General features: G+C 57.6%; 1 protein-coding gene across 1 annotated transcript; it reads left to right on the forward strand.

The window, feature by feature from the left end:
• The first annotated feature begins 1,469 nt into the window (after positions 1-1,469).
• Positions 1,470-27,340, forward strand: LOC119108150 (helicase POLQ-like). Its single transcript, XM_037231729.1, has 19 exons — positions 1,470-1,795; positions 6,088-6,283; positions 6,644-6,728; positions 7,223-7,401; positions 8,265-8,362; positions 8,835-9,013; positions 9,518-9,726; positions 10,772-10,917; positions 11,220-11,347; positions 11,934-12,046; positions 12,767-12,907; positions 14,080-14,259; positions 14,744-14,764; positions 14,795-14,909; positions 15,636-15,793; positions 17,061-17,156; positions 22,521-22,808; positions 23,158-23,292; positions 25,705-27,340. The coding sequence occupies exons 1-19, from the start codon at positions 1,470-1,472 to the stop codon at positions 25,897-25,899; spliced, it is 2,988 nt and encodes a 995-aa protein (XP_037087624.1). The 3' UTR covers positions 25,900-27,340.
• The last annotated feature ends 368 nt before the right edge of the window (positions 27,341-27,708 follow it).

The following is a 27,708-nucleotide window of genomic DNA, read 5'->3' on the forward strand; positions in this document are numbered from 1 at the left end:
TTGATCCGGAGGTCATGACTTAGGAACCTTAAACTTTGATCTAAGTGAGTTCACGTACAGGTCAACACACCCTATAAATTTGGTGTCTCTGCCTTTCTTAATTCCGGAGACCTCAGGGGAAGAGGGTCAAATTGACCCCTCACCCTAGCGAAGGGTATCCAGCGGGCCACCCGGGCGCATACCACCAGGGAGCACATGCTTCTCCCGGTTAAGGGCTGGAGGGACATTCCGTTCCACCGGGGGGTGTCTTACGGCCGCGATTCTGGCGACACTGGTTGGTATCCCATGACCTATCCAGAGGACCGTAGAGGGATACATGATGTCACATTGGTCTCCACTCTGATGCAGGAGGGCTGCTGATCCGCGCAGTTGAACCCAGATCGATGCAGAAACTCCCACTGTCGCAACAACATTCCTGATCGCTGCAGGTGGTCCAGTACTTGGACCAAGGACTTCATTTCGGTTTAGCGGGCTTATGCTGGAATTCTGTTGGAGGGCCCATCGTTCGTTGCTGGGGTCCTGATTGGCACAGGACCCTTCCATTGTCTTAATGTAAACACCCATAGCAAGTTTTTATGTAAAATTTCATGGCAAGAGAGTCCCGACCAAAGCAAGAGGTTATTTGTCATTCGAGGTCCCCTTCCCGTCCCCAATGAGCAAATGTTCCCTGACCGACTCGAGGCCCCTGGTTGACTCAGGACATTCTATTCGGTACCGGGTCCCTGACCGATACAGGTGCCCTGCATTGTTACAGGGGCCCCGATCAATGCAAATCGCGGGCCTGACCTTGTCCCTGCTTGGGAAATGGGCCCCAGGAGCTCAGATCGACACGAGGCCGACTGCTCGGTGTTGGTCATCTCAGGCCGAAATAGAGGAACGCTCTGTCTCGAGGGTCCTCAATCGGTACAAGAGTCTCTCTATCTGGCATTTGAAATCACAGCCCTGCGGACGGGTGTCCTTGAAACGACCTACAGCCAGGCCCATCTGGCCCTTCGGCTTTCAACCTCGCCTGTATTTTTTGGTCCCGAGAGACCCTTTGGGCTCATTCCAGGCGCCCCTTGTACACTGCTGCTGACCGTCTCGGGACTCCTCGCCTCCGCAGGACCCCAACGGTTAGGCACTGTGGCCTCTGAAAGACACAGGAGCCCTTCACTGTGTCGTAGATCACGAATATTGTAAATCGCGGGCCCCAGCCTCGCTCCCGCTTGGGAATTTGGTCCCAAGGGGTCAGATGAACATGGATCCGACCATTTGCTTCGGTGTTGAAGACCCCATATAATAGGGATAGAAAACCCTGGTGTGAGGACACTAATAGAAGACCTCGTACTGATATCTTAGGTCAGGAAAAATATCTAGCAACCTGGAAACAAACACACACCGATTTCACACCGCCGATTGCATCGTAATGCACCAATGGCCAACTCAGCATGTCATCGTAATGTTGCTCCTACAAATGTTCTGTGGCTCTTATGCCACACTACGTCATACTACGGCTGAACCCGAGCAAGTGTGAGTGGATGTCTAAAGAATTAGAATACTTTGGCTACAGGGTCGACTGTAACGGCATCCACCCCACAGCCGCAAAAGTGCGGGCAATTGTGGAGGCGCCACAGCCTGCTGACTTCAACCAGCTGAAGGCATATCTCGGACTGCTCATGTACTTCTCCAAGTTCATGGACAGCCCGGCCACCGTGGCGGCGGCGCTCTATCGGCTGGTGAAGGCAGGCCAGCGGTGGAGCTGGGGACAGGCGGAGAGCGCGGCATTCGCGCGCACCAAACAGCTGTTGGTGCAAGCGTCCGTGCCTCGCACACTACGACGTGAACCTGCCATTCGTACTGTCTGTGGACGCTGCCCTCACGGGCTCGGAGCTGTACTGTCAGTGATCGACGTTTCGGGAATGGACTGCCCGGTGGGGTATGCATCGCGGAGCCTGGCGGCCGCGGAGGTCAACTACAGCCAGTTGGATAAAGAAGGGCTGGCGGTGGTCTTCAGAGTGAAAAAGGTTCACCAGTTCGTGTGTGGCCGGCACTTCATCATACAAACTGACCACAGGCCTCTCCTGGGCCTCCTAAGCAGTGACAAGCTGCTACCGCTCATGGTGTCGCCCAGAGTAGGCAGGTGGCGCCTCGCACTGCAGGCGTACCAGTATAAGCTGCTGTACGCCCCCTCAACTCGGCAGGCAAACAGCGTTGGACTGAGCCGCCTGCCACTGGCTGTCTGCCCGGCCAGCGTTCCGGATCCCGGAGGCATCGTCTGTCTTCTGGAGTCAATTGACCAGCTGATTCGTGTCGATCAGATCCGCCGGTGCACGAGCCGTGATCTAGTCTCGTCACGTGCTTATCAAGCAGCCATGGACGGCTGCTGGACGGTGCCGGCAGCTGATGGAATGGAGCCATTCTACCAGCGCCGTCTCAAACTCAGCGTTCAGAATGGCATCCTTCTCTGGGGAAACCGCATCGTGGTGCCCTCTGCTCTGCGAAAGGCAATGCTCTCGCCCCTGCACCAGGGGTACTCTGGCGTCGTGACAATGAAGTCAAAGGCACGCACGCACGTGTGGTGGCCCGGCATGGACGCAGCCATCGAGTCGACCGTGAGGAGCTGTCATGCCTGTCAGCTGAACCGGCCCCAGGCCTCCCCGGTGGCGGAGAGTCCATGGCCGTACCCAGAGGCACTGTGGGACCGTCTGCACGTGGGCTATGCGGGGCCGGTCGATGGGGCGAAGATTCTGGTCATCGTGGACACCTACCCAAAGTGGATATCGGCGTATCCCACGACGGCGACTACAGCAGAGGCGACGATCGAACGGTTGCAGATAGCCTTATCAGAGCATGGTGTGCCACGTGTGGTGATGGGCGATAACGCGGCAGTGTTCACCGGTGATAAGCTTCGTCGCTTTCTCACCGATAATGGCGTGCAACATGTGTTCTCCCCTCCTTCGCACCCGAAGTCCAATGGTCGGGGCGAAAGTGCAGTCAAAGTGATCAAAACCGGTCTGAAGAAGCAGAGTGCTGGGTCGCTGCAGACGCGCCTGAATCGGGTCCTGTTTCAGTATCGGACCACTCATCACTCGACTACCGGCGTGTCGCCCGCGGAGCTGCTGCGCGGCCGCCCGCTGACCACTCACCCGTCCCGGCTGCGGCCAGACTCCGCCCTGCTCGAACGTGTCCGCACCAAATAAGAGCGTCAAACACTGGCGAACAGCCGGCACTCGACCGCGGTGCAGAAGTTCGAGACTGGCGACCCCGTGTACGTGTCAGCTGTCGACCAGCGGCCCTGGCAGCCGGCGGTGGTGACGGCGATATCGAGCCGTCAGTGTGACGTCCGGCTGCCGGACGGCCGCTGCTTCCGGCGACACGTTGATCACCTGCAGGCTCGGTCGCCAGACAGCCCGTTGGTCGATAGTGGGATGGCAGTTCCCGTTCCGGAGTGTCCTGCGTCGCCGGCGGCGGCCACAGTGGAGCGGGCGAGCCCCGGCTCTCCTGACAGAGAAGTGCGACCTTGCTCTCTGCGTGCGGCCCTGCGCCGGTCAGGTCGCGAGCGTTTGGTACCCTCTCGCTATCAGTAATGTTATATCGACATGCCGGATGGTCGGACGCGCTGTCAGTTGTGTGCTATTTTCGGACTCGTTAATCTTACGGGGGAGCGGTTGATATGTATAAAGGTTGACTGTTAGCAGTCGCAGCCAGGAGGTGTCGCCACTTACGCGGCAGAGTGCTTGATGACAACCGGGTCGGGTGCTCAGCTCGGATCTGTAGGTTGCTCGGGAGCCTGGAATACAGAGCCGCACGCGGCTGGTGCACCGAGCGAATTGTTTCATTGATCATTCACGGATAGATCATACCTTGAGAAATGATTAATTCAGTGCGAGGAAAAGTCGTATTTAAATCAATTTAGTTTGTGGTGAACAATTTCAGCGTGATTGTAAGGCCTCTGTGACATCACAATAATCGTGTAGGCTCTCCGTTGCGTCTGTTTTCAACGGTACCTTGGCCATTATGGAAATACAGATGTGACCCATCTAAGACAAAATTCCGCCGCGAATTCTGAATTATGGTGCATATGTCGGCGTGGAGTTGAATGGAGTGGAGTGGGGGATTGGTTGTGGTGCGTGTATATCCGCCTATATCCAGTAATTATTCATATTTCCTTGCATCAATGAGGAATGTTAGATATTTTCTGGATATATTACATTTACCATTCTTAAACTGCCAACATCTGAACTGCTCTCCAGTTAGTTCCAATGAGCACTATCCACATTGTGTGTCTTCTGGTATTCATGAAGAGAACTGTTGGTGCAGAATTGTAAGGTTAGCAAACTCTTAGGGTCGATGACAGCAAAATGCTCCAGCTGCCAGCTTATGTACACATGTGTTGATAGAACTCTGCAAACTATGGCAAAGATCCTGTAGAGATGCTTGAGGCAGCAGCTGCTCTGTTTCCAGCAGCTTCTGCCAATGTGCCCACAAAACACACATGAAGTTATCTCATACCTTAAGACCCTGGTGGCAAAAGTTACCCTGTGGTACCTAGGGAAATTTAGGAAGATGTAAATATTTTAGAAATTTGCCCCCAAATTTTGAAAGACTGCCAGAGTGCATGACTATTGAACTCTAAATGCCACAAACTGCACCTGCTGGTTAGCTGTGGTCAGTCTTGTGTGACATGCATTCCATATTATTCCAGACAATAGACAAACCAATTTGGTGTGGTTAAGTTTGAACTCAAACAAAGCAAACATGAATGCAGTTACATGTTGCTACATATAATCTGTGGATGTAAGGAAGCTAAGGGAATTCTGGTTTCTTGGGCTGGTGAGCTGTCAGGCATAAATATGCCTTTTAAATATACAGGGTTGCTGGTAAAGTAAGGATTATCACAGTGCAGGGTATAACTGCCAGTGAAAGTGGCCTATCACAGAAATAGAACCCACACTGTAACAAAGTGGCACACATTCACCTGGCCAGTGAAGGTTTGTTGCTGTCTAGGTATGTGTAGGCCTAGGTCTAGGTCTCTGTCACTGGTAATGAACTGTGATGTGTTACCATAGAACTGAAGCAAAACACAACCATCCATTTAAGTGTTTGAATCAATGGCTTCAGTTTGGCACAGTTGGTGAGCAGTTTCTGAGCCTGAATATGTCCACTACAAGGCAGTCGCCAATGGAGCATGTCAGATGATGTCAAGCAGTACCTAGACAACCGCAGTTGGCGTAGTCGCTGTCCGCAGTCGGCTCTGGCAAGGCTTGGCCGCAGTGTGCTGGTGTAGGCTCGTAAGGTTAGCAAACTCTTAAGGTCAATGACAGCAAAATGCTCTAGTTGCCAGCTTATGTACACATGTGTTGACAGAACTCTGCAAGTTATGGCAAAGATCCTGTTGTGATGCTTGAGGCAGTAGCTGCTCTGTTTCTGGCAGCTTCTGCCAATGTGCCCACAAAACAAGCATGAGTCATCTCATGCCATAAGACCCAGGTGGCAAAAGTTACCCTGTGGTACCTAGGGAAATTTAGGAAGTAAATATTTTAGAAATTGGCCCCCAAATTTTGAAAGACTGCCAGAGTGCATGACTATTGAACTCTGAATGCCACAAACTGCACCTGCTGGTTAGCTGTGGTCAGTCTTGTGTGACATGCATTCCATATTATTCCAGACAATAGACAAACCAATTTGGTGTGGTCATGTCACTCACTGTCCCTGTGGCCCATCAGACCAGTGCCATATGCAGCATGGATTGGCATGTTTTGCCTCCTTTGTCTTTCAACCCTCAGTGATAAAGTTGTTGAGCAATATACGTAGCCGGAGGGCGGTAAAGTCTGCTGAGGGGTGTAAAAGTCTGGTGGTTCGATCATTTTGGTGGACGAAGAACCACATCTGTAAAGGACGCCTGGTGGGGAACAACCTGCCTATGATGTCACGACTTGCATTCTCTTGCCAGCTCACCCTTCACGGTGCAACCAGAAGTTCACACCATCGTTTCTCTTCTCTCAGGTCAGTGCTGCGCTGCGGCCGGCGTTTCGGGGCTAGGGGCAGGGCGCCGGTCGCGCTCCACGCCTGACCGCCGGACATGACTTCCCCTGGCGGTGGCGCCAGGAAGCGCTGGCGCGGCCCGGACCAGGACAGTCCGGGTGCGGACGTCCTCCTCAACCTAGACAGCTCCATGACCGAGCTGTTCAACTTCTCCCCTGGGCCGGGAGAGTTGCCGGACCGCCGCTCGGAGCTGTCGGCCGGCGCCGCCGACACTCCAGGCGGAGAGCCCGTGTCTCCACCGCCGGACGCCGCGCCCGAGGTCGCCGCCTGCCCCGCGTCGCCCGTGTTCCGGCGGAAGACGTCTTCCGACGGCCGGCGGCGGCGGTGGCGCGGCGGCGCCTCGCCCGCCACGCCGGCCGCTGGCGGCGCCGGCAGTCCGCCGTTGAGTGGACGTCGGCGGTCGCTGTCGGCCGTGGAGCGGCTTCGGTGCCGGCTGGCCAGTGAGCCCGGCTACTTGCCGCTGGCGCCGCCCTCGCCGTCACCGGGCTCGCAGTGGAGCGAGGTAAGCGTGCTGAGTGGCGCCCGCTCCACGGGCCAGGCGGAGAGCCAGCGCCGGCGGAGCGCACTGCTGGAAGAGGCCCAGCGCCCGCCGCCGGCCGCAGAGGCCGCTGCCGTCGCCGCAGCCGACGTCGGCCCCTTCCACGGTCTGCCGTCGCTCGTGCAGAAGCTGCTGGAAAAGCAGCGCGGCATCACGGCTCTGTACGGTGGGTGGCCCTCACGGCACCGGCGCTGCATGTGGTGACTCGTGGCTGTGAGATGCCATTACTGGGCTGGAAATCGAAGCGTGCAGTCAATTCTTCAGTGAAATCAAAGTTACAAAAAATGTGTTTATTTATTTAATTTACAAAACATAAAATCACTGATAGTGGCCGCGTTTCCATAGCGCTGTCCTCGTTGACGTACTAGATACGGATCGATTATGGCCGAATGTCGTTGTCTTTCCATACAACACGCTTCACCGTTTAGTTTCCGAGTGCGTGCTAGCGTCGGCTAGTCTGGCTGATGCTGCTGGTGCGGCTGAACCTTTCGTCATGCTGCACCAGCTGACCTGCTTTCCGCTCACTTGTCATCTTCTCCGATCAGTCACACCCAACTTCAGACCTTACTCTTGTGTGTCGTATGGACTCGAGCATCAGAGGCTGCCACCGCTGCCTGTCGGGACAGCCCATCCTGACTGCAAACCTCGCCCGCCGCCCAGCATGGCAGGAGGAGTGCCTGGGCCTGCCGGCGGTGCGTGAGCGGCGTAACTTAGTGTACAGCCTGCCGACCAGCGGCGGCAAGACGCTCGTGGCCGAGCTGCTCATCATGCGCGAGCTGCTCTGCCGGCGCCGCGACTGCATGCTCGTGCTGCCGTATGTCGCGCTAGTCCAGGAAAAGGTGGGTCTGGGCTGTGGCTTGCTGAGGGAGAGGAGTCGGGGGCGGCTGGCGGAGCCGCGGCTGGCCTAGCGAGAGGAGTCGGGGGCGGCTGGCGGCAGTCGCGGCTAGCCGAGGGAGAGGAGTTGGGGGTGGCTGGCGGCAGCCGCGGCTGGTCGAGAGAGAGAGAGGACTCAGGGGCGGCTGGTAGCGGCCGCGGCTGGCCGAGGGAGAGGAGTCGGGGGCGGCTGGCGGCGGTCGCGGCTGGCCGAGGGAGAGGAGTCGGGGGCGGCTGGCAGCGGCCGCGGCTGGCCGAGGGAGAGGAGTTGGGGGCGGTCAGCGGTAGCCGCGGCTGGTCGAGAGAGAGAGGACTCAGGGGCGGCTGGCAGCGGCCGCGGCTGGCCGAGGGAGAGAAGTCCGGAGCGGCTGGCGGGGGCCGCGAGCACGCTTGTGATGAACCCGTCCCGGGACACTGAATTTTGGCCGTCCCTTGTTTTGCCGTTCTCTGGATGTTATGCCGTCCTGACGACAACTTTCTCATCGACGAGGAAAGAAACTGTTCCGTGTCGTGCAGTCCATTAATTGCGTTCCAGAGATGCTACTCATAATTGTTTGTGGCTGAAGGGAGGGCCTCCCAGACAGGGTGGCTGTTCCTTGCCCTTGTTATCCGTGCGCCTACGCTTGTCCGGTTATTGACCTCTGCAGTGACTCCATGGTCCACGGAGTCGCCGCAGACAGATGCGATGTCGACCGCGCAGTGCGCATGATCACGTGCTCGCCCTACCCGATGACCCCACCACAGGCCTTGGTTGTTCACGTGGCCCTTTGTCGCCGGTGCTAAGGCGATGCTGGCATTGTCACGTGACTCGCCCTGCCCGGGCCGACAGGTGCGCGCCCTCGCTCCGTTCGGTATAGCGCTGGGTTTCCTCCTGGAGGAGTACGCCGGCGCGAGGGGCGCCTTTCCACCCGCCCGGCGGCGCAAACGGTGAGCGGCCCGCTGACGGTCCGGCGCTGCGCCGCCCGGCCTACACCGCCCGGCCGGAGGTGGTTTCTTCGGCCGGTGATTTTTCTGTAATAAAAAGCTGCCCACGTGTTTAACCATAAAAAGCTGCCCACGTGTAGGTCAGCTCACGTGTAGGCGGGTGTGTGACTTTATCGCCAAAGAAGCTGTCCACGTGCGGCTCGGGGTGTGGCGTTGGTGTAGAATGCGGATATCACGGTGGGCTGTGATGAGCGCCAAATGACCATCGCAGTCGGCCCGTCCTGAAACTTCAATCACTATCATCCCAGTAGGCCATGCAAAACAAGCATGCCTGCTGCTTGACTTTGCTGCGTCGTCGTTTTCCGTCGACCGAAGGCTCCATCTCCCGCCGTGGCCTGGGCCAGTGCTGCTTGGGTGGAGCCGGCCGCGTGTCGCATGGAGCCGCACGCCAGCCTCCCTTCTCGTGTGGCGGCAGGCGGGTGCTGTACGTGTGCACGATTGAGAAGGCCAGCGGCCTCGTCACCAGCCTGCTGGAGCAGAGCCGCGCCGAGGAGCTCGGTCTGGCCGTCATCGACGAGGTGCACATGCTCGGCGAGCCCGGCGGCCGAGGCGCCACCCTGGAGCTGCTCGTCACCAAGCTGAAGGTGGCCGCGCGTGAGTCGGGCTCGGGCACGCCCTGGAGGTGATCTTCACCGAGGTGAAGGTGGCTAGAGGTGAACTGAGCCAGAGGACAGTTGCATGTGATTGTTGTCGAGCTGGAAGCGCACGTGCTGAGGTTGAGCTAAGCGGGAGCATTCTGGAGGCGGTTGACACACAGCTGAAAGCAGTCACATGTCAGTTAAACTGAGTGGATGTTTTGAGACGGTGCTACCAAGGTAGCAGTGCGTGGGCTGTGATCAGACGGCGGGAGCAGCAGCCCTGAGCTCTGAGTGACCAGACCACAGGTGACAGGTCATGAATCTAAGGCACTGATCGAGCATTCTCCAGGTCGGTGTCCAGCCGAGCGGTTTTCTCCAGTAAATTCTGCGGTCAGTTGCCAGTCCGACGTACGGGCTTTGATCTCGGCGGGGGCCACGTGTTGCCGTGACCGCCTCGCCGCGGTGACATCGTCGGCAGGACCGTCGCCCGGAGGCCTCTGACCCTGAGACTCGCCCGCAGCGCAGACCCATCTGGTCAGCATGAGCGCCACCATCGGAAACATGCCTGACCTGGCCGCCTTCCTGGAGGCGGACGTTTACTCCCGGCCGTTTCGGCCTGTTCAGCTTCGCGAACACGTGCTACTGGACGGCCAGCTGCTGGAGGTGACCGGCTCGACAACCGACAGCTGGGAGCAGCTGCTGACGCCGCGCCGTCGGCTGGCGTTTCAGGTCAGTCCCGTGTGTTACAGCGCTGCCGCCTGGCTGCCGGCCTGGGATCAGTTTTGCCTGGAAATCGCGATCGCAACACGTAGAACAGTGCAACTCTGGTCACCTGGAGGCTAGAGTACCCGAACTCATGGTCACCATGTTCGCGTGCTGACACCGCACGTCTTCTGCCATATGCTGAAGGGAGTGCTCCACTTTTCCAGGGGGTTGTCAACTGAAATAGCTGTCTTGAAGACCTTTCGGTGCAGCTCACAGCCCTGTCCTTCTTAAGACCTAAACGCTTCTTGTTTCTGAGCTGCACGCTCGCGAAAATGGGGGAGTATTCCGGGGAGGGTATTTTAAGGTTATCTTGTTTATGACGTCATAAAAGGTTGTTCAAACCCTGCCACTTCATAAGCCATACATACGGCGATCAAGACCAAGAAAAATATAATGGTCGAGTCGGTCATATCTGGCGTTCGGGAGAACAATTTCCCGATATAACGATCGTCGATTGACTCTCGACCAATTTTGTGCAAGGTACGATGACGTAATTAAACAATGACGCATCGAGGAGCATATTAAGTGAACAGAGAAGTCATGTTGTCTGGAGCAGTCTTTTCCTCCTAAAAGTGCGCCAATACTTATAAGTGAGCCTGTTTTATCACATATGATGCCTGTTTCAACATCTTCAAATGTGGAACATCCCCTTTAAGTTGCGGATTGATTGCTTCGGTTGTACTGCTGCTTGTTGCTGCCGAGCTGCACCTGCAAGCGGTCCTGCTGTTGAGCCCGACCTTGCTTTGGCCACTGATGTCCAGTCACTGGTCTCATTGTCCCGCTGCTGCCATCACAGGCCTCTGACTGACCCATACCATCCTGCCGCGTGTCTGGTTGGCCCGTTCCGCCGTGCCGCGCGTATGATTAGCCCGTGCCGCCCTGCCGCGTGCCTGATTGGCCCGTTCCCCCTTGCCACGTTTCTGATTGGCCTGTTCCGCAGTGCCGCGTGCCTGATTGGCCCGTACCGCACTGGAGTGCGTCTGATTGGCCTCCGGCGTGCCCGTTGCAGTACAGCCCGGAGCAGCGGAAGCGGGACCCGGACGGCGTGGGCGGCCTGGTGGCCGAGGTGGTGCCGGCCAACTCCTGCCTCGTCTTCTGTCCCACGCGCAAGAACTGCGAGGCCGTGGCGCTCATGATCTGCGGCGCTCTCGGCAGGTGCGCGCGCGCTGTCGGCGCGGGCCTGTTGACCCTGCTGGGCTAGCACCGGCGTGCTGGGGACGGTGGTGTTGTGTATGTCTTGCTGGGCGAGCCCAGCTCACATGGATGTCTGATAGTGGAAACAGGGGTCTGTGTGTGGAGCAGGTTTCTTTGTGTGCCATGCCATGTCAGGTGTGATTCATGCCATACTGTATCATAAGTAACTGCATGAAAGTCTGCCATGATGTCAGCAATCTGTATTGGGATGCTTGTTACTGTTACGCCTGATGACAGGCGCCGTGCGGTCGGACCGTTCGCAGGGAGCTCGGCGAGCACCAGCTGGACCGCAAGAAGGCGCTGCTCGCGGCGCTGGTGAACGAGGGGAGCGGCTCCGTCTGTCCCACGCTGCGCCAGACGCTCCGCTACGGCGTGGCTTACCATCACTCAGGTACGCCGCAGGAGGGCGCTGGTCACGCGGCTCACGCTCCGTCGCGCGGGGAAGGTCGCGCGACGCCTCTGTTAAGCCACGTGCAGTCCGTGCAGCCGTGGGGGTAGCCGACCAGCGGGCGAAGGCTTTGCTGCCCTGCGGTTTTGGTGGTGCCTGTATAGGTGGCTTTTATAGCAGAGTCCGGTAAGCTCTCCTTCTATTGCATGTCTGGTTTTCAAATTTAGTCAGAAGTCTTGAGACATATTTGGCGAGGGTTTAGTACGCGGTATGTCCTCGCATTTAGCTCAGCTCGGAGTCTGGGCATAATCGTGCGAGTCGTAGTCACATTCGCCAGTGATTGACCATCTGCGTCCTCAGACCAAAGCGGCAAATTGCACCCAAACGCACAACCAGTGGCTTTCTTGTGAAAACCCCTTACATGTATGCATACCGCTTATTCATAAATGCCTTTCCAAGGTCCATCACAAAGAAACAAACTGAAAAAGAAAGAAACTGGGCGACATTTAGCTACGTACCCACGAGTTCGCACGGTATTCCTGCGTGGCGTGGCGCTGATGGTGCTGCCACCTGTGTTTCTGCTCGGCAGGTCTGACCACAGACGAGCGCAAGCTGCTGGAGGAGGCGTACCTGGAGGGCACGCTCTGCTGCCTCTGCTGCACCTCCACACTGGCCGCCGGCGTCAACCTACCGGCCAAGCGGGTACGGCGAGTCGGATCGAGCCCGGCCGGCGCGGCTGTGGCGCCGGGCCTGATGCGCCACCGGTGCACCGTGGTGCGCTGACCCGCTCGGCCCGTCCTGTGCTGGGACGGAGTAACGCGTCTCAACTCATCCCACTGTTACTACACTGTGTTTGAGCGGCGGCGCGGGATGTTGTCCGCGTGCTGGCATTCTCTGGTGTCGGCTCTGCGCGAGGGTGTGTTCCCTACTGGATTCAAGCACTGCCCGGGTCGCCGCGTTCTCGGCTGTGGCGTACCCAGCGCCGTGTCCCGCCACAGCTCCGGCGCCGTCTGTCCCGGTCCCGCGTTCTCGGCTGCGGCGTACCCAGTGCCGTGTCCCTCCACAGCTCCGGCGCCGTCTGCCCCGGTCCCGCGTTCTCGGCTGCGGCGTACCCAGTGCCGTGTCCCGCCACAGCTCCGGCGCCGTCTGCTTCGGTCCCGCGTTCTCGGCTGTGGCATACCCAGTGCCGTGTCCCGCCACAGCTCCGGCGCCGTCTGCCCCGGTCCCGCGTTCTCGGCTGCGGTGTACCCAGTGCCGTGCCCCGCCACAGCTCCGGCGCCGTCTGCCCCGGTCCCGCGTTCTCGGCTGCGGCGTACCCAGTGCCGTGCCCCGCCACAGCTCCTGTGCCCTGTCTGTATACCGGCGTCCCAGTTCCCTTCCTGTGTGTCGGTGTTGCGCAGTGCTTCCACTGGCCGCCGACAGGTGGTGCTGCGGTCGCCCTACACCGGCTCGGCGTTCCTGAGTCGCGGCCGCTACAAGCAGATGGTGGGACGCGCAGGCCGGGCGGGCATTGATGACTCGGGCGAGTCCATCCTCATCGTAGCTGCTAAAGACTCCAAACTGGTGTGTTGTCACATCCCTCCCCAGTGCAGGACTTCCAGCTGGTGTGCAGGCACATCCCTCCCCAGTGCAGGACTTCCAGCTGGTGTGCAGGCACATCCCTCCCCAGTGCATGACTCCAAACTGGTGTGAAGCCACGTCCCTCCCCAGTGCAAGACTACAAACTGGTGTGTAGCCTCATCCCTCCCTAGCACAGGATTTAAAATTAGCCTGCATTCTCTGTCTCTCTGGTCCAAAACTCCCAAGTCCACCAGCACACCCCATTATGCATTTCATTGTGTGTCATCCCTGCTGACCCAGACTTAGTTGTTCGATGGCCCCGCCAAGTCTTCGGCAAAGAGGCTGAGCAAAGCTCCTCACATCTCAGTCGCGACATTGTGTGTATGTGGCTTCAGGTAATGGCCCCTGACGTCCCTCTGACAGGCGAAGCAGCTGCAAACGCCCCTTTTGTCCGTCAGGTGGGGTTTGGGGGCTCCTGATGTCGCTCTGGCAGGCGGTGTAACCGCGGACGTCCCCTCTGTCCGTCAGGTGGGGGTTGGGGGGTCCTGATGTCCCTCTGGCAGGCGGTGTAACCGCGGACGTCCCCTCTGTCCGTCAGGTGGGGTTAGGGGCTTCTGATGTCCCTCTGACAGGCGGAGCAGCTGCGGACGCCCCTTTTGTCCGGCAGGTGGGGGTTGGGGGCTCCTGATGTCCCTCTGACATGTGGAGTAGCTTCAGACGTCCCCTCTTCCCGTCAGGTGGGAGTTGGGGGCTCCTCAGATGGGGTTGGGGGCTCTTGATGTCTCTCTGGCAGGCGGTGTAACCGCGGGCGTCCCCTCTGTCCGTCAGGTGGGGGCCGGGGGCTCCTGATGTCTCTGACAGGTGGAGTAGCTGCGGACGTCCCCTGTGTCCGTCAGGTGGGGGCCAGGGGCTCCTGATGTCTCGCTGACAGGTGGAGTACCTGCGGACGTCCCCAGTGTCCGTCAGGTGGGGGCTGGGGGCTCCTGATGTCCCTCTGGCAGGCGGTGTAACCGCGTGCATCCCCTCTGTCCGTCAGGTGGGGGCCGGGGGCTCCTGATGTCTCTCTGACAGGTGGAGTAGCCGCGGACGTCCCCTCTGTCCGTCAGGTGGGGTTAGGGGCTTCTGATGTCCCTCTGACAGGTGGAGTAGCCGCGGACGTCCCCTCTGTCCGTCAGGTGGGCGAGCTGCTAATGTCTCCGCTGGAGCGATGCGTCTCTACGCTGCTGGAGCGGGACGGCCACGGTTTACGCCGCTTGCTGCTGTCGGCCGTGACGCTGGGACTGGCCGACTCCCCGGCTGCCCTGGTCCAGGTGGCCAGCCGCTCCCTGCTGGCGGCGCAGGCGGACGCGCTGCAGGTAAGAGCCGGGCCCACAGACGTGCTGATAGTGGGGGTCATGCCGACCCCGAGCACGGGGCCGGACCGGACCCCGCCCACAGACGTGCTGACAGTGGGGGTCATGTCGACCCCGGGTACGGGACCAGACCGAACCCCGCATACAAATGTGCCGACCCCCCGGCCTGACCGGACCCCGCCTACAGGCGTGCTACCTCGGCACCGGGCCAGACTGAACCCCGCCGGCGGTCTGCCTTGGGCTTATCGGTCGTAAAGCGGCTAGTCGCTTTCGGAGATACCCACTACTTTCGGAGATACACATTGCTTTCGGAGATACACACTACTTTCGGAGATGCCCACTACGTTCACACCCCACACATGCATCGTCTTACCCTTCGTTTCTGTCCGTTACGGAGGCGCCGATCGAGCTGCGCCGCGTGCGCCGCCCTCTGCAGCCAGCCCAGCGCCGCTCGGCGTGGCCACGCGCTGACGGCCTCTGCCGCCAGGTGGACCTGCCGGCGGTGGTGTCGGCGACGGTGGCGGCGCTGAGGGCCGAGCGTCTGCTGCGCGTGAGCCGGCGGGACGGCGCGGCCGGCCCGCTGCCCGACGGCGACCGGTGGGCGCCCGAGCTGCAGCTGAAGGTCAGCCGTCTGGGCACGGCCGCCGTCAAGGGTGAGACTGATGCCGTGATGCCGGCCACACCGACGCCGGCGGCTGCCTGCTGGTGTCGGTCACCGGGCTGAGAACAGCACAGTCAACTTGTATGCCAGTCGAGCAACTCGTCAATGTAGATATGCTTATATGCTTGCTTACATGCTTGCTCACATGTTCATATACTTAGGATCATATTTATACACTTATCATCGATTTACAATGGCCACTATGTTTCGTTGGTAGGCCATAGGTTGCAATTGAGGATCAAGCAAACTTGTGGAAATCATGTGGACTATTGGAAAAAATTAAACACAAATCCACCATCGACAACGTCCCGCAAATCAACGCTCGGCGCCAGTCTATGCTCCGGTATTTCCAACACATCAACATCCCATTCTTGAACCCAACGCAATGACACATGCTCGTTGATATACAGGTTCGTAGATACTTACCAACCTTAACTCAGACTGTGAAAGTTTCACTAACATTCAGGAAAATCAGCGTGTTTATTAGTATGCTAAATGTGAATTGATGATGAGCTTCAAGAAACAACGAAGTGCACCACACAGACTGAATTTAGGATCGTTACATGTGGGAGAAACCGCGCTGCCGCCCTGCCTCGCGCTCCCAGGCCGTCCCCGTGCCCGCTGTTCCTCCGCTGCGGACGCCGCTTCCCGCACTCCTCCCGCTCCTCCGACCGGCCTCCACCCGTCGGAGCGGCCCGACGTCGTGTCCCGCCGCCAGGTAACGTGGACCTGCGGGTGGCCGGCCGCCTGTACGACGACCTGGTGCACGCCCAGTCGGCGCTGGCCGTCATCAACCAGCTGCACCTGCTGTACCTGGTCACGCCTTATGACATGATGGACAACATCCGGCCAGCCGCCAGCGTCTACTTTGACCTGGTGGGTCGGCGCCCGCTCGCGGACGCCGAATGCACGGGCGTGTGCGGTGAGAGGCGTTCATGCGAGGCTCGCCTTGCGAGTCGGGTGGGGGCTGAGTGGAATGGGAGATGACTTTAGTGAATCTCCTGTAGTATTTGTCAGAGTTCACGCTTTTTTTCTTTTTTGTGTTACGTTGAGTGAAATTTGTTACAAAGCGTTTTAGTTCATAAAGTTTTGTGGTTGACAGTTTTGATTCGATTCATCTGGGCGGATGCTGAAGTCTGTCGTCGAATGTTGAGAGGAAAACGAAGAACGCATGACTGGCAAGTTCATGATGTGCTCGGCGAAGCGCTGTCTCCGATGTTTTAGTGTGCTGGGCGGTAACGAGCAGGCGTGGGCCCAGATTTATCTGCAGCAGTGTGGGCGTCATGGATTGCAAGCAGATGTTTAGCTCGTAGTCACCGGAAATATTTATCGTAGTGGTAATGGCTTAGCGAAGTTTGGCGGACGGTAGTGCAAAACCCGTGCCCGATAACAATGGGCATGTTACATGTCAGAATGAGTTTTGCAACGTCCGGTAAGTGGAAAAGCCACGTTAGCTCACAGTTTTGCACGATTATCAGCTGCCATTGCTTGTTAAGTATTTTTTGTTACCACAAGACAGTGTCTACACGAATTTCTAAACAGATTAAGTGGTCAAACAGCGGACGATAAATCTGAAACGTGCAACTGCCGAACTAGCAAAGGGAGATGTCAACATGGCATACACGTAGGGTGACAGGCATTCGCTTCTGCCCTAGTAATACTTCAATAGTGCGTCACAAGATTGTACAGGTCAGCGGATACGCGTTTTTGTTTTTGAAATTGAGAGTTTAGTGGTGTGGATGACGTCCGCCTTTGACGCACACGTCGCGTGGCGACATGTTGTCTGTGTGCTCGTTTCCCGTTGGACGTCATATGATATTGTCTACCCGGTAGCATTGCAAATTGTGTCCGAACTTGCCAAATTTCCATTTATTTTGACTCAGGTCCTGCATTTACATGCATTCATCCTATATTCACATGCCAAAGCTCATCATTTGCGTCGGCCACCAGTGGGTTTCTTCTGGACGAAGCGAGCTTTCTGTCGTCTTTTGGTTTTCGCTTTAGAAGTCAACGTTGGCGTTGGCATGTGCATATGAAAATGTCCTCTGTTTGTCTCCGTTCGCCCTAAAACAGATGTGAGCGCGTCAGCCCGTGACGTCCGCGCCCGCCCGGAAGTGCAGCGCCATCTGTCTGTGTCTGGCAGTACATGTCGCTGGAGCCGGAGGAGGTGGCCGTAGCCCGTCTGATCGGCGTCACCGAGGCGCACGTGGTCCGAATGATGTCCGGCGGCGGCGGTAAGGTGAGTAACACGCGGAGCCGGAGGAGGTGGCCGTAGTCCGTCTGATCGGCGTCACCGAGGCGCACGTGGTCCGGATGATGTCCGGCGGCGGCGGCGGCGGTAAGGTGAGTGACACGCGGAGCCGGAGGAGGTGGCCGTAGTCCGTGTGATCGGCGTCACCGAGGCGCACGTGGTCCGGATGATGTCCGGCGGCGGCGGTAAGGTGAGTGACACGCGGAGCCGGAGGAGGTGGCCGTAGTCCGTCTGATCGGCGCCACCGAGGCGCACGTGGTCCGGATGATGTCCGGCGGCGGCAGCGGTAAGATGAGTGACACGCACCACCCGACAGTCGCTGAGGCGGCCGGCGGCGGCCAGTGCAGCGCGAGGGAGACTGCCGCGTCTTGGTGCAAAGTATAGTGTTATAGTGTCAGTACCTGATGACATCGAGTGGTAATAGCGGAGATAGAGAGGACGGACGGCTGCACCACTACGACCTGAACACGGGTTCAGCCGCGTATTCTGTAGAGCTGCTATGCTTCCGACGTCGTCACAGTGAGCACTGTTATGGTCGTCCACGGCCCCGTCATAGGGTGCGGTGGTGGTTATGATTTCTAACTTTATGACGTTCAGAAATTTACCTACGCGGAGCCGGCGTGCGGTGACTTTGTCTCATCACAACCCGCGCATACATCATGAGCACTGTCGACGACGGCTTTACGGCCCGGAACTGGTCTTGTCACGTGTACTGTACAATAACGTGGTAGTGGTCAGTCCTTGACCGAGAGGGAAAATGAACGTCTATACTGTGCACCAGCTGCACGCTTTGCTGCCACGCCCGCGTGCCCATTGCCCTAGATGCCGGTGTGGTTCAAGATCAGACATACTGTGGTATTCTTTCCTGTCTGATGTACTGAATTGATACGGCTTTCGATGTATGCTGCAATGGGATGTATGAATACCACTCTGTTCATGTCAAAAGGCTACTTGAGTCAATTAGCAAAACAAGGTACGTGAGGCAGCTGGAACTGACTTACAGAAAGCATTGCGGCTTTCGATCGGCACAGCTTGCGAGGCGAAAACAGACGCATGCACGGCTGGTATATAAGAACCCGTAAATGGCCCACTGAAAAACCCTTATCCACCTTCAACTCTGTCTCGGATCCGTCGATGCAAGTGGCAGCATTGCGATCGAAAAAGCTGATGGGTTCAGGGTTTGCGAATTAAATTAGCTTGCATGAAATAGGCATTAGTCCGTCACTCATTGTCACTGGCCTCTCTAGCGTTCGTTACAAAAACGCCGCCTCGTTCGCCGGACGCTGGGTGGCCTGGAGAGCTCATACATAGCTCAGAGCCCTGGCAAAGCCCTTACAGAGCTTGGAGACCTGACAGAACTCATATATAGCTCAGAGCCCCCGCAGATCTCATGTATAGCTCAGTGCCTCACCAGAGCCCATATGAAGCTCAGAGCCCTGACAGAGCTTATACATAGCTCAGAGCCTTAGCAGAACTCATATATAGCTCAGAGCTCTGATAAAGCTCATGTATAGCTCAGAGCCCCGGCAGAGCTCATATATAGCTCAGAGCTCTGACAAAGCTCACGTATAGCTCAGAGCCCCGGCTGAGCTCATACCTAGCTCAGAGACCTGACAGAGGTCATGGATGTATCTCGCGCCGACATTTCGACGTCGCAGCGCTAATGGCGGGTCGTGCGCGTCCAGCTGCATTCGAGCGCGGTCGTGTCCGGTACGCCGTCACGACGCTCGTGACCCGTGCTATCGCGTCCAAGAAACTAGCGGTGTAGTGTCCATATCGGGCGTTCTTGGTTTTGGTCGCCGCTCGATTTCGCGTATCTTGCGCCGCGTTTTTCGCAAGGCACTCGCCTAATAACCCAGCCGAGCGGACGCTGCGTGACCTCTTACCGACCGGGCAGCGTCGGGGTCATGTGAGGCGTTACGTGAATAGCAAGTGTTTTTCCGCCCTTCCATGCAGCCCGCAATAGGAGCTGGGAAACTCTAATTGCAGAGGCCTCTTTTCTTGTGATCTATGCAGGGAGCCGGTAGTACGCAATATCGTTTGCGTTGGTTGCCATCTGTACGATGTGTTGTCAGGCGGGCGTGTGTGAAGCAAGGCGTTTTATACTGAGCAGCGCAGCGTGTAGGACGGTTTTTTTCTCGTTTCAGCTGTTCCGAATGGTATGTGATGATGATGATACTAAATTATGCCAAATGATGCCAGTCGCCGCAGATGGTCATCGTACACATGTTAGTGTAACTGGATGTGAATGTAAGTGTAAATGCAATTATGATGCAAACGGTCATTATGATTGCATTTGGTGAACGGCCATTATCATTGGTTGGGTGCAGAACTCATTTGCATACCCACTGTTGTTATGGAGTAGTGTTTCATAGTAACGCGTCAAGGAATGGCTTTCTCTAGTTTTGGAAATATATTTTCTTTGTAACATTTCAGTTGGATGCAAGCCAGTGATGACTGGTGTTTGGTTTGGGATGTTTGGATCCAGATGTCCAGATAGTGTCGGTGTGCCCGTTGTAAGTGATCGGTTACACAAGCTCGGGCGTACGCACCGTGGTTTCTACAGCACGCATGAAGCTAATTGCCAGTGGTGGAGTGATGCGAATCCCTCAGCGCCCCTGTCCCTCTGCTTGTTGTAACGCTTCCCAAGTCGTGCACAGCTGTTCGTAAGGCAGTAATACATGAGGGCTTCGATGTCAGTGCATGTGAGCCAAAATGTGTGGGTTTAGTCATGTTGCGTGCGTTTTTCATCAGACCAATCACCGCAGATGTCATATACGCGGTGGGGACATCTCTAAAGTTCGCTTTTTTAACGTTGATCGCGAAAGTTGCGGAAGGCATCCCGTGTGGGACTGTGTGCAGACTAGGTTCAAGTAGTCATGTGTGCTTTTCTGCCTCGGTGCGAAGGCGAACACAGGAGGAGCTGTTCTCCAATAACCACGTCATTTGATCGAGCGGGCCACCACCTGCCAGCGTCATTGATCGCGTCGTCGCGTCCACGATCTTTCGGGAGTTAAATCGTAATGCCGTCCAAGATGAATGCACCGTGGTGGTGGGGATGAGTTCATCAGGGCGTTTGCCTTGCATCGATTTGTATTCCTTTAATGGTATGGAGCGCAGATTGTGCTCAACAGGTGTGATGGATATGCCATTCATATGACTAGCGTCATCATATGCTTATTTCCATGAGCCAGTCTTAAGCCACATAGATGATAAGGCGCAATGTATTGTGTCCATTTGAAAATTTACCTGATTTTCCCCGAAGCAGGTCCCAGGCAAAAGGTGTTAACTGCTTCACATTTGGTGTTAGAACAGACATTTCAGTATCTTACATCAGCCGACGCAAAGTACAGGGCTCATTTTAACATGACCAGCAGAATAGCGTGTTTGCTGGCACGGCGTCTTGGAACAGGCGGCATGCGTCAGCCTCCCCGCGACACAGGTTCATTTTGCAGCTTTCTGGGCAGATAACGGCTGCGTTCTTGGGCTGTGCAGAGATAGCTTTCCCGGCAGCCTTCAGTGCAGCTACAGTACAAAAAAGCGTGAGGTGGCTGCAGTGTGTCGGTGGGCGGGGTGTGGCCGTTACCAATGTTGTTTGGAGTGTAGATCACCGTGCATTTTGGCTCCACCGAATACCGAAGGCATCTGCGATGGTAGAACTGCAGCCTTGTGCCAGACGGCCGTCTCTGAGTGATCGCAATTTTGTGGTAGTGAAGGGCATGTGCAGTCGACGAAAGGTATTCAGCGATGTTTTTCCTGCCGAAGGATGTGCTCTGCCTACACTATCAATATCCATCATGCCATGCAAATGGCAGGCACACGATCGTGTTTTCCGTCTTTGTCACCTCCCGTGACTGTGCATTGGGACGCGGCGGACGTCTCAGGCCGATTCAGGTGACTGGCACCCGGCGCCATCACCTCATCTCGTCAGGAACTCCAGGCAATGGGGGGCTGCTCGCGGGAGTGCTCCCTCGCTGGTTGTGGAGGCCCAGAACCAAAACTCAAGCCGTTGTGGACAGCTCAGCTTGCTGGGAGGCGTCTCCGCCGCGGTCCTCCCGCCTCCATTACGGGCTAAGTGTCCTCCCAATCGGAGGCGGTTCAGGGTGGCGGCCGTCTGCCTGCACGCGAGAGCTGTTCTCAGTTTGGATAGCGCTGTCCGATCTCGGCGGACAGGCGACCATTTTTACTGCGAAAAAAAATGCACAAAGCACACTGGTCTCGAGGCAGTGCGTTGCCGGAAAAAGATCAAAAATATGGCGCACCCTATTTTAGAGTGGATGATTTATTAATGCATGTCTAAGAGTGGCCCACATAACCAAAATCTTTTCCTCCTATGGTGTCCTTGTCGTCCACTGGTCGTCTTGTTGCGCCATCTGTGAAATGTGCTGGTCAGAGATTGGTTAAAGGACCTTTCATCACTAAAATTGTCATGGAATGGCAGGCGTCTTGAGCCTTTTTATTGTTCGCAGTGTTGAGTGTACCAGGCAGTCGGTGCGAGCCGGGGTTTAACCCGATTGTATCGTGATTTGAAAGGGGGAACACTCGGAGTGATGTCAGCACATATTGTTCTCCGATAATCCGTCCTTAGCCCACTTTCTGTGTGCGATTTGCCGGACGTTACAACCTCAAGAAGTTTTCCAGTTCATAGAAGATATCCGTCATCAACGCCCAGAACATAAAACGTGCTGCAGTTCGTGCACCTTTCTGTGACGCGAGATATAAAACTGCACCGCCTCAGCATCCACCGCAGAAGCCGATCACTGACCTTGATCTCCCTTCCCGTCATTGTGTTGTGTGGTCATCAACCCGCGGATGCTATGCAGCATGACACTTACCCGATAACTGTGACTTGTCCCTGATGTCAGGTGGCCTTCGTGCACCACACCCTTGCATGACGTGCGGCTTTTCAACACCGCCGTACTGCTAGGCGTGGCCGGCGTCTCTCATGGCCTGCATCTGCCCGTAGAGCCGGCGTGACTGCTTCGACCTGTATTGTGTCGTGAGATGCAGGCGCGAGCATGAGCCCGGCAGCATATTCAGGCCAGATCGGGGAGGGCGTCACGAACAGGGCGGATCACGGTCAGCGACGCGCCGGCCGCCTGCTCGCGCCGCTGCTCGTCGGCTCGTCAGTGCCGCGTCAGTGTCAAGCTCAACTGGCAGCTGCGTGGCCGCGTTGCTGGGCTGATGACGAGCGCGTAACGGCCACGCAGCCGCCGCCCTCACCCTCGGCGCCGGACGCGCGCTGATGCTGGTGCGGATCGGGCCCCGCTGCACCCCGGCCGCGGCGGCCCTCTGGCCGGCCCGGGCCGCCGGTGCCCGCACCGTCTCAGACTGCCCGACGCCCGGCGGCAGGCGACGGACCGGACGGTGGCGCACCGGTTCTACCTGACGCTGGCGCTGCACGACACGCTGCGTGCCGGCTCGCTGTGGACGGCCGCCGATCGGCTGCAGCTGCACCGCGGCCAGCTGCAGGCGCTGCTGCAGGCCACGGCCGCCTTCTCGGCCGCCGTGCTGCACTTCTGCCAGCAGCTGGACGAGTTCTGGCCATTCGTGCAGCTGCTGGACGTCTTCAACCGCAAGCTGGCCACCGGCTGTGCTGCCGAGCTGGCACAGCTCATGGAACTCCCCGCCGTGAAGCAGGTGGGGGCGGGGGGGGGGGGGCAATGCCCAGCCCGCGCCCACAGACTACGAGCGGAGATCAAGGGGACTGGGTTTCCGACGTTGCTATTAGAAATTTCGCCGTTGCTGAATCATCAGGTGTTCGCTGATCCGCTGTGTGAATCCTGTTAAAGACCATTGGATCACCCAGTCGGCGGGCGTCTTTGATATGTACGGTCAGCTTTGCTTTGTGTTGATCGCTGACCCACAGCCAGGGCGACCTGTCCAACCACACTACAGCCTGCCAGGTCAGCCTGCCCGACCACGCCTTGCTCCGCCCAGGCCGCGGGGCTATGGGCCGCACGCCACTCACGGTGGCCCGTGTCGGCAGGGCCGGGCGCGCGCGCTGTTCGCCGCCGGCTACAAGTCGCTCTCGGACGTGGCCAACGCTGACCCGGAGGCGTTGGTGCGCACGCTGGACCACCTGCCGCGCCGCGTCGCCCGACAGATGGTGGACTCGGCGAAGGTGAGGCCCGCTCCGTCACCTCTCTCGGGCCGCCAGCTGGGGTCGGAGTCGGCCGGGCTGCAGCAGGACGTGGCGGACCGGGGCCATGGAATGCTGATGTCCTCGGTGATCAGCCGCTATCGACCTGCCCCAATGCTCTTGGGAGTTGGTGTCGACGTGTCTAGCAGCGCGCGGCGGTATGTCGCGGCGGTCTCGCTCCGGAACCCGTCCCGTCCACTATGGGCACTCGGTCCACTCGGTTGTGGAGGGAGCGATGCATCCCATTTGGTTTGGCCTGCCTGAGAGTGAGTTACCACGCGCCCAGCATTTAACGCACTTCTTTGACAGCAGACACCCCATTATTTGCACCAAAGGGCTTCAGGAAGTGCGTTATGACCGGTATGTCCAGGCGAGGGGGCTAGGTACCTCGACGACAAAACCGGTGGATAGATGGTGGGAAAGCCAGTGTTTGGCGTCAAGCGCCGGTTCGAACGCAGTCGTAGCCGGTGTGTCACGCAGAAACCCGCAGTGCTGGCCGAGTACCTCAAGGGAGTAAGCAGGCCTGTTCAGCAGACACCACAGTTCTGAGGAGGGAGCCGAAAGGTCAGGCGGCTTGTGGTTGAGCTGAGGGTTGGGACGAGCCATGCGTCCGGCACCACAGCTGCTGCAGGGGACATTCTGCTGGACATACAGTCGGGCAGGCGAGACTGTAGGCCCCTCACACTGGAGAAGGCAAGACCCCAGGGCCAGATGCTCGGCTCCTCGACAGCAAGTGCTCCGATGGCTGCTAAGCAGGAGCCTGGGAAGTGGCCCGGCTCCCGCGATAGAGGGCGTATATGGTGTAGAGCGCGCGAACCCGCTCCCAAGAGCAGAACATTGTCCAGAAACACCGCCACCATGCGGAGGTATCAGCTTAATGGCCTGCTGTTGCACACTGGTGGGACGTGCACCACAGAGGATACTGGCGTCCGTATTGGAGAGGAGCGGCATGCTGACTCGGCGCCTGGCGGGCTCCGGGACAGGCCACTGCAGACCGAACACCGCACGACTGGGCCAGGGCGGCATGGATCGCTAGGAGCCAAGCCAGAACGGAGGGCGGTCCTGCTGGCGATGGCCAGGACCGCCGCCTGGGGCCGGTGACGCAAGAGGGGTCTTCTGTGTAAGTGCGCGGGCGTGGATATGGCCTAGTGCGTGCTGTGAAGTATCAAGCACTATCCGACAGAAACTATTCGACGGAAGCTCGAGAATCCGGTGGGAGGGGACGGCGTCAGCAGATATGGTGTCTCATGAGGGACGCCCACAGGGCGGGACTCTCCCACGGATGCTCGTGACTGTGCAGCGGCAGTGACTTGGCGCCCGGGCGGCGGCGTTGTCAGGCCCAGGTAGGCTTGGGCGGGCACCACCTGGTCATCGGCGGCAGTGCCAGAAGCTGCGAGTAACACCAGCAGGCCTTCGCCGGAGTCGTGCGACTGTCGACTCCTGTGTGAACATTCCTCAATCGTCTTTGTTGCTCAGCTGAGCGATCCACGAAGCTGGCCGGGTGGCGGCCATGACCCGGGCCCTCGAACGTTCCACATATTTCGGCCATGTTACCACAAAAGGGCTTTCAGATGCAGCAGCATTCTCTGGCACAATGGCAGCTTAACTCGCTTTTCAAAAGCGCAAACTAGACTGCGGTCGACAGCGCCCGGTTCTGCATATTCAGCTGGTGTTTAATTGGGTCGGTGCGTTAATGAGCCGGTGGATTATTTAGGAATAGTCTGCCCTCAGCCGTTTACGTAGTTGCAATGACTTGCAGTGTATGACTCACTCGTCCTTGATTCCATCATCTTTTAAAACCATGAGTCGTGGAAACTCGAGAGCAGTTCTGGAGAACGCTCAAACCTGGTTGCCAGGGCGTCGTGCAAGCGCACGGGACAGATTCTGACGCTGGGTAGGTGTCGTCATCATAAGACAAACCTGATGCTGCTTGAAAGGTGCTTGTGGTTTGTGGCATATTGCGCTTCTATGTAACACATGCTGATGTTAGGTGACACTTGTGTGACGAAGGATACCGTGGTGACTTCGCGCCACTCACGAAGTATGGGGATGGGCAACAGTTGTGTGACATATATTGGTGATCTATGGCGGATATCGGTGCTGCTTTACATATATCGTTAGCCTTCCACAGCTGCTGGTACTGTGTGACAGTGACGTTACCACGCGTCGTATGCTGGCGCTGTGGTAGTCGACTTTGCCATCTGGCAGATGTCTGTAGTTTTATGACAGCTGACGCTACCGCGCGGTAGTGTGGCACTTGATGTTCCCGTTTGACATATGCCGGTGCTGTAGGACATATGACGTCACCGTGTGACAGACATCGGTATTGTGTGACAAATGTCACCGTGCGACGGACGCCGGTGCTGCGTGACAGATGACGTCACCTTGTGACAGATGCTGGTGCTGGAGAAGGCGGAAGCGCTGCAGGAGGAGGCCGAGTTTATGCTGGACGGCCTGAAATCGGCCCAGTTCTACAGTTCGCCGGGGCTGACCGAGGTTCTCCTCAACTCGTCGCGCGTGGAGTCGGGCCCAGAGGAGCCGACCAACGACCCTTCGTCGCCGGCCCCGACCGCCGGTGTGCCGCCGTAGCGCTCACCTCACCTCCGACCCCAGGTCACAGCGGCCGTGCTCAAAAGACGCGCTGTTGACCGGGTCGGTGTCGTGAATGGCAGACCCGCCTTGCCTCCTCCCCCCCCCCCCCCTTCTCCCTCCCCGCTGCCTCTCCGTGTTGCTGGAGTCAGTCACCGCCTTGCCTGCGAGTGCAAGCAGACTGGGTGACCAGGCTAGACCTGGGCCGCCTGGGGCCTGGATGACCCTGGCTGACCCCATCCAGCGGCTGGGTGGCGTTCGCGCCTTTTGACGCCGATCACCCTGCAGACCGGTCGTGCAATAAGCGTGGTTGTTGTGTTAGCAGTGGTGTTGGTGGGGCGGACCAGGTGTGGGCCTATTTCTAGTCCGCTTGCGTCAGCCGTGATGCTGCGCTTTTGTCGATGAGCGCTGACCTTCACCCCGGTCGGCTTGTTCGACCGGATCGCGTATGGGGTGGCCGGCCGCTGTAGTGAAACGCAAGGCTGTCTCCACTCGAGCCGCTGCCAAAGATGAGATATAAGCCTCCGTGGCGTGACAGGCCTGCGCCCCTGCCGTGATCAGGGATGACACCAAAACGGCTGCGCCGGCCGACCCCGTCCGCATTAGGATGGATGTGTTTGTGCACGGCGAGGGTGTCAGTCGTCATCAGCTGACGCCGCATACCACGCGCTCATTGGACGGCGCCTGGCGAGCACCAGCGCTGGATAGTTTTGCGGTGGGACGCTGACGGGGCTGGTCGTGAGCTGAGGCAACGGCCTGCGGCTTCATGTTGGTTATCGTGCTGGCGATATGCTCGTGGTTCATGGTGTTCGCGTGTGATATCGAGCTGGCGTATGACGTTTTGGGCTCATTTGTGGATGGTGGAGTATCACTAACCGCCTTCCCTGCCTTGCCATTAACAGTCAACCTACGGCCGGTCTGTCACCTTCGTCCCCCGAGAGGTCTCACAGATTCTCACCTTCGCCCCACGAGAGGTATCAGAGATTCTCACCTTTGTCCCACGAGAGGTCTCAGAGGTTCTCATCTTCGTCCCACGAGGAGCGGTCTTTGAGGACCGTCTGTAACATTTCGAAAACTAAGCGAGCTAGAGCAACGGGGAAAACGACATTGAATATCGAAAAGATGTGATCGAGCTGCATTAGAGAAGTATGACAAAGCAACGGTGAAAGCAATCTGACGGCTCAAATCGTGCTCAAGGCGGTAACTAGCTATTTCCCAGCACTCATCCACTCCTGTTATGTCAAGAACTAAGCGTGCTAAGGCAATACTGAAAACGGCGTTGAATAGCTCTTGGAAGACTCGCTTCGTCTCATTCCAGTTAATTTATTCTACTGAAGGCTTATTATGCTTATTCTACTGTTAAGTAATTCTACTGTTTCCACGTGGTGATTGTTCTGCGCCCAGTCGTACACAAAAAAAACAGTACACAGAGATAAATATATATGCGCACATAATATTATGCATATACGCACAGGTGAAAGCAGTTTCAGCCAAAATCCAGCGATTTAAAACATTCAATAAGCCCGGTGCGAGGGGACGTAGACGGCCGCCACAGCAGCCTGTTCTTCGCGGCGGTGGCGCGGTACAGAAAATGTCTCTGGATGGCGGTGAGTCGGATGCGCGGCAGATGTAGCGATCCGACGCCGTCCGAAACAGCCGGAGTTTGACGTTGGGAAGACTCAGCACGCATCACGAATAGAGCGCGCAGTGCAATGGGGATTCGGGGACGCGCAGTGCGCTGCGTGCATTCAGACGGTCCCGGTGGTGCGGAAGATTCGCGACGCAACGCCAGCCGGGCGCTTCCAGAGC

This window comes from Pollicipes pollicipes, unplaced genomic scaffold (genome assembly GCF_011947565.3).
Source record: "Pollicipes pollicipes isolate AB1234 unplaced genomic scaffold, Ppol_2.1 Scaffold_6686;HRSCAF=7923_pilon_pilon_pilon, whole genome shotgun sequence".
Taxonomy (NCBI): Eukaryota; Metazoa; Arthropoda; class Thecostraca; order Pollicipedomorpha; family Pollicipedidae; genus Pollicipes; species Pollicipes pollicipes.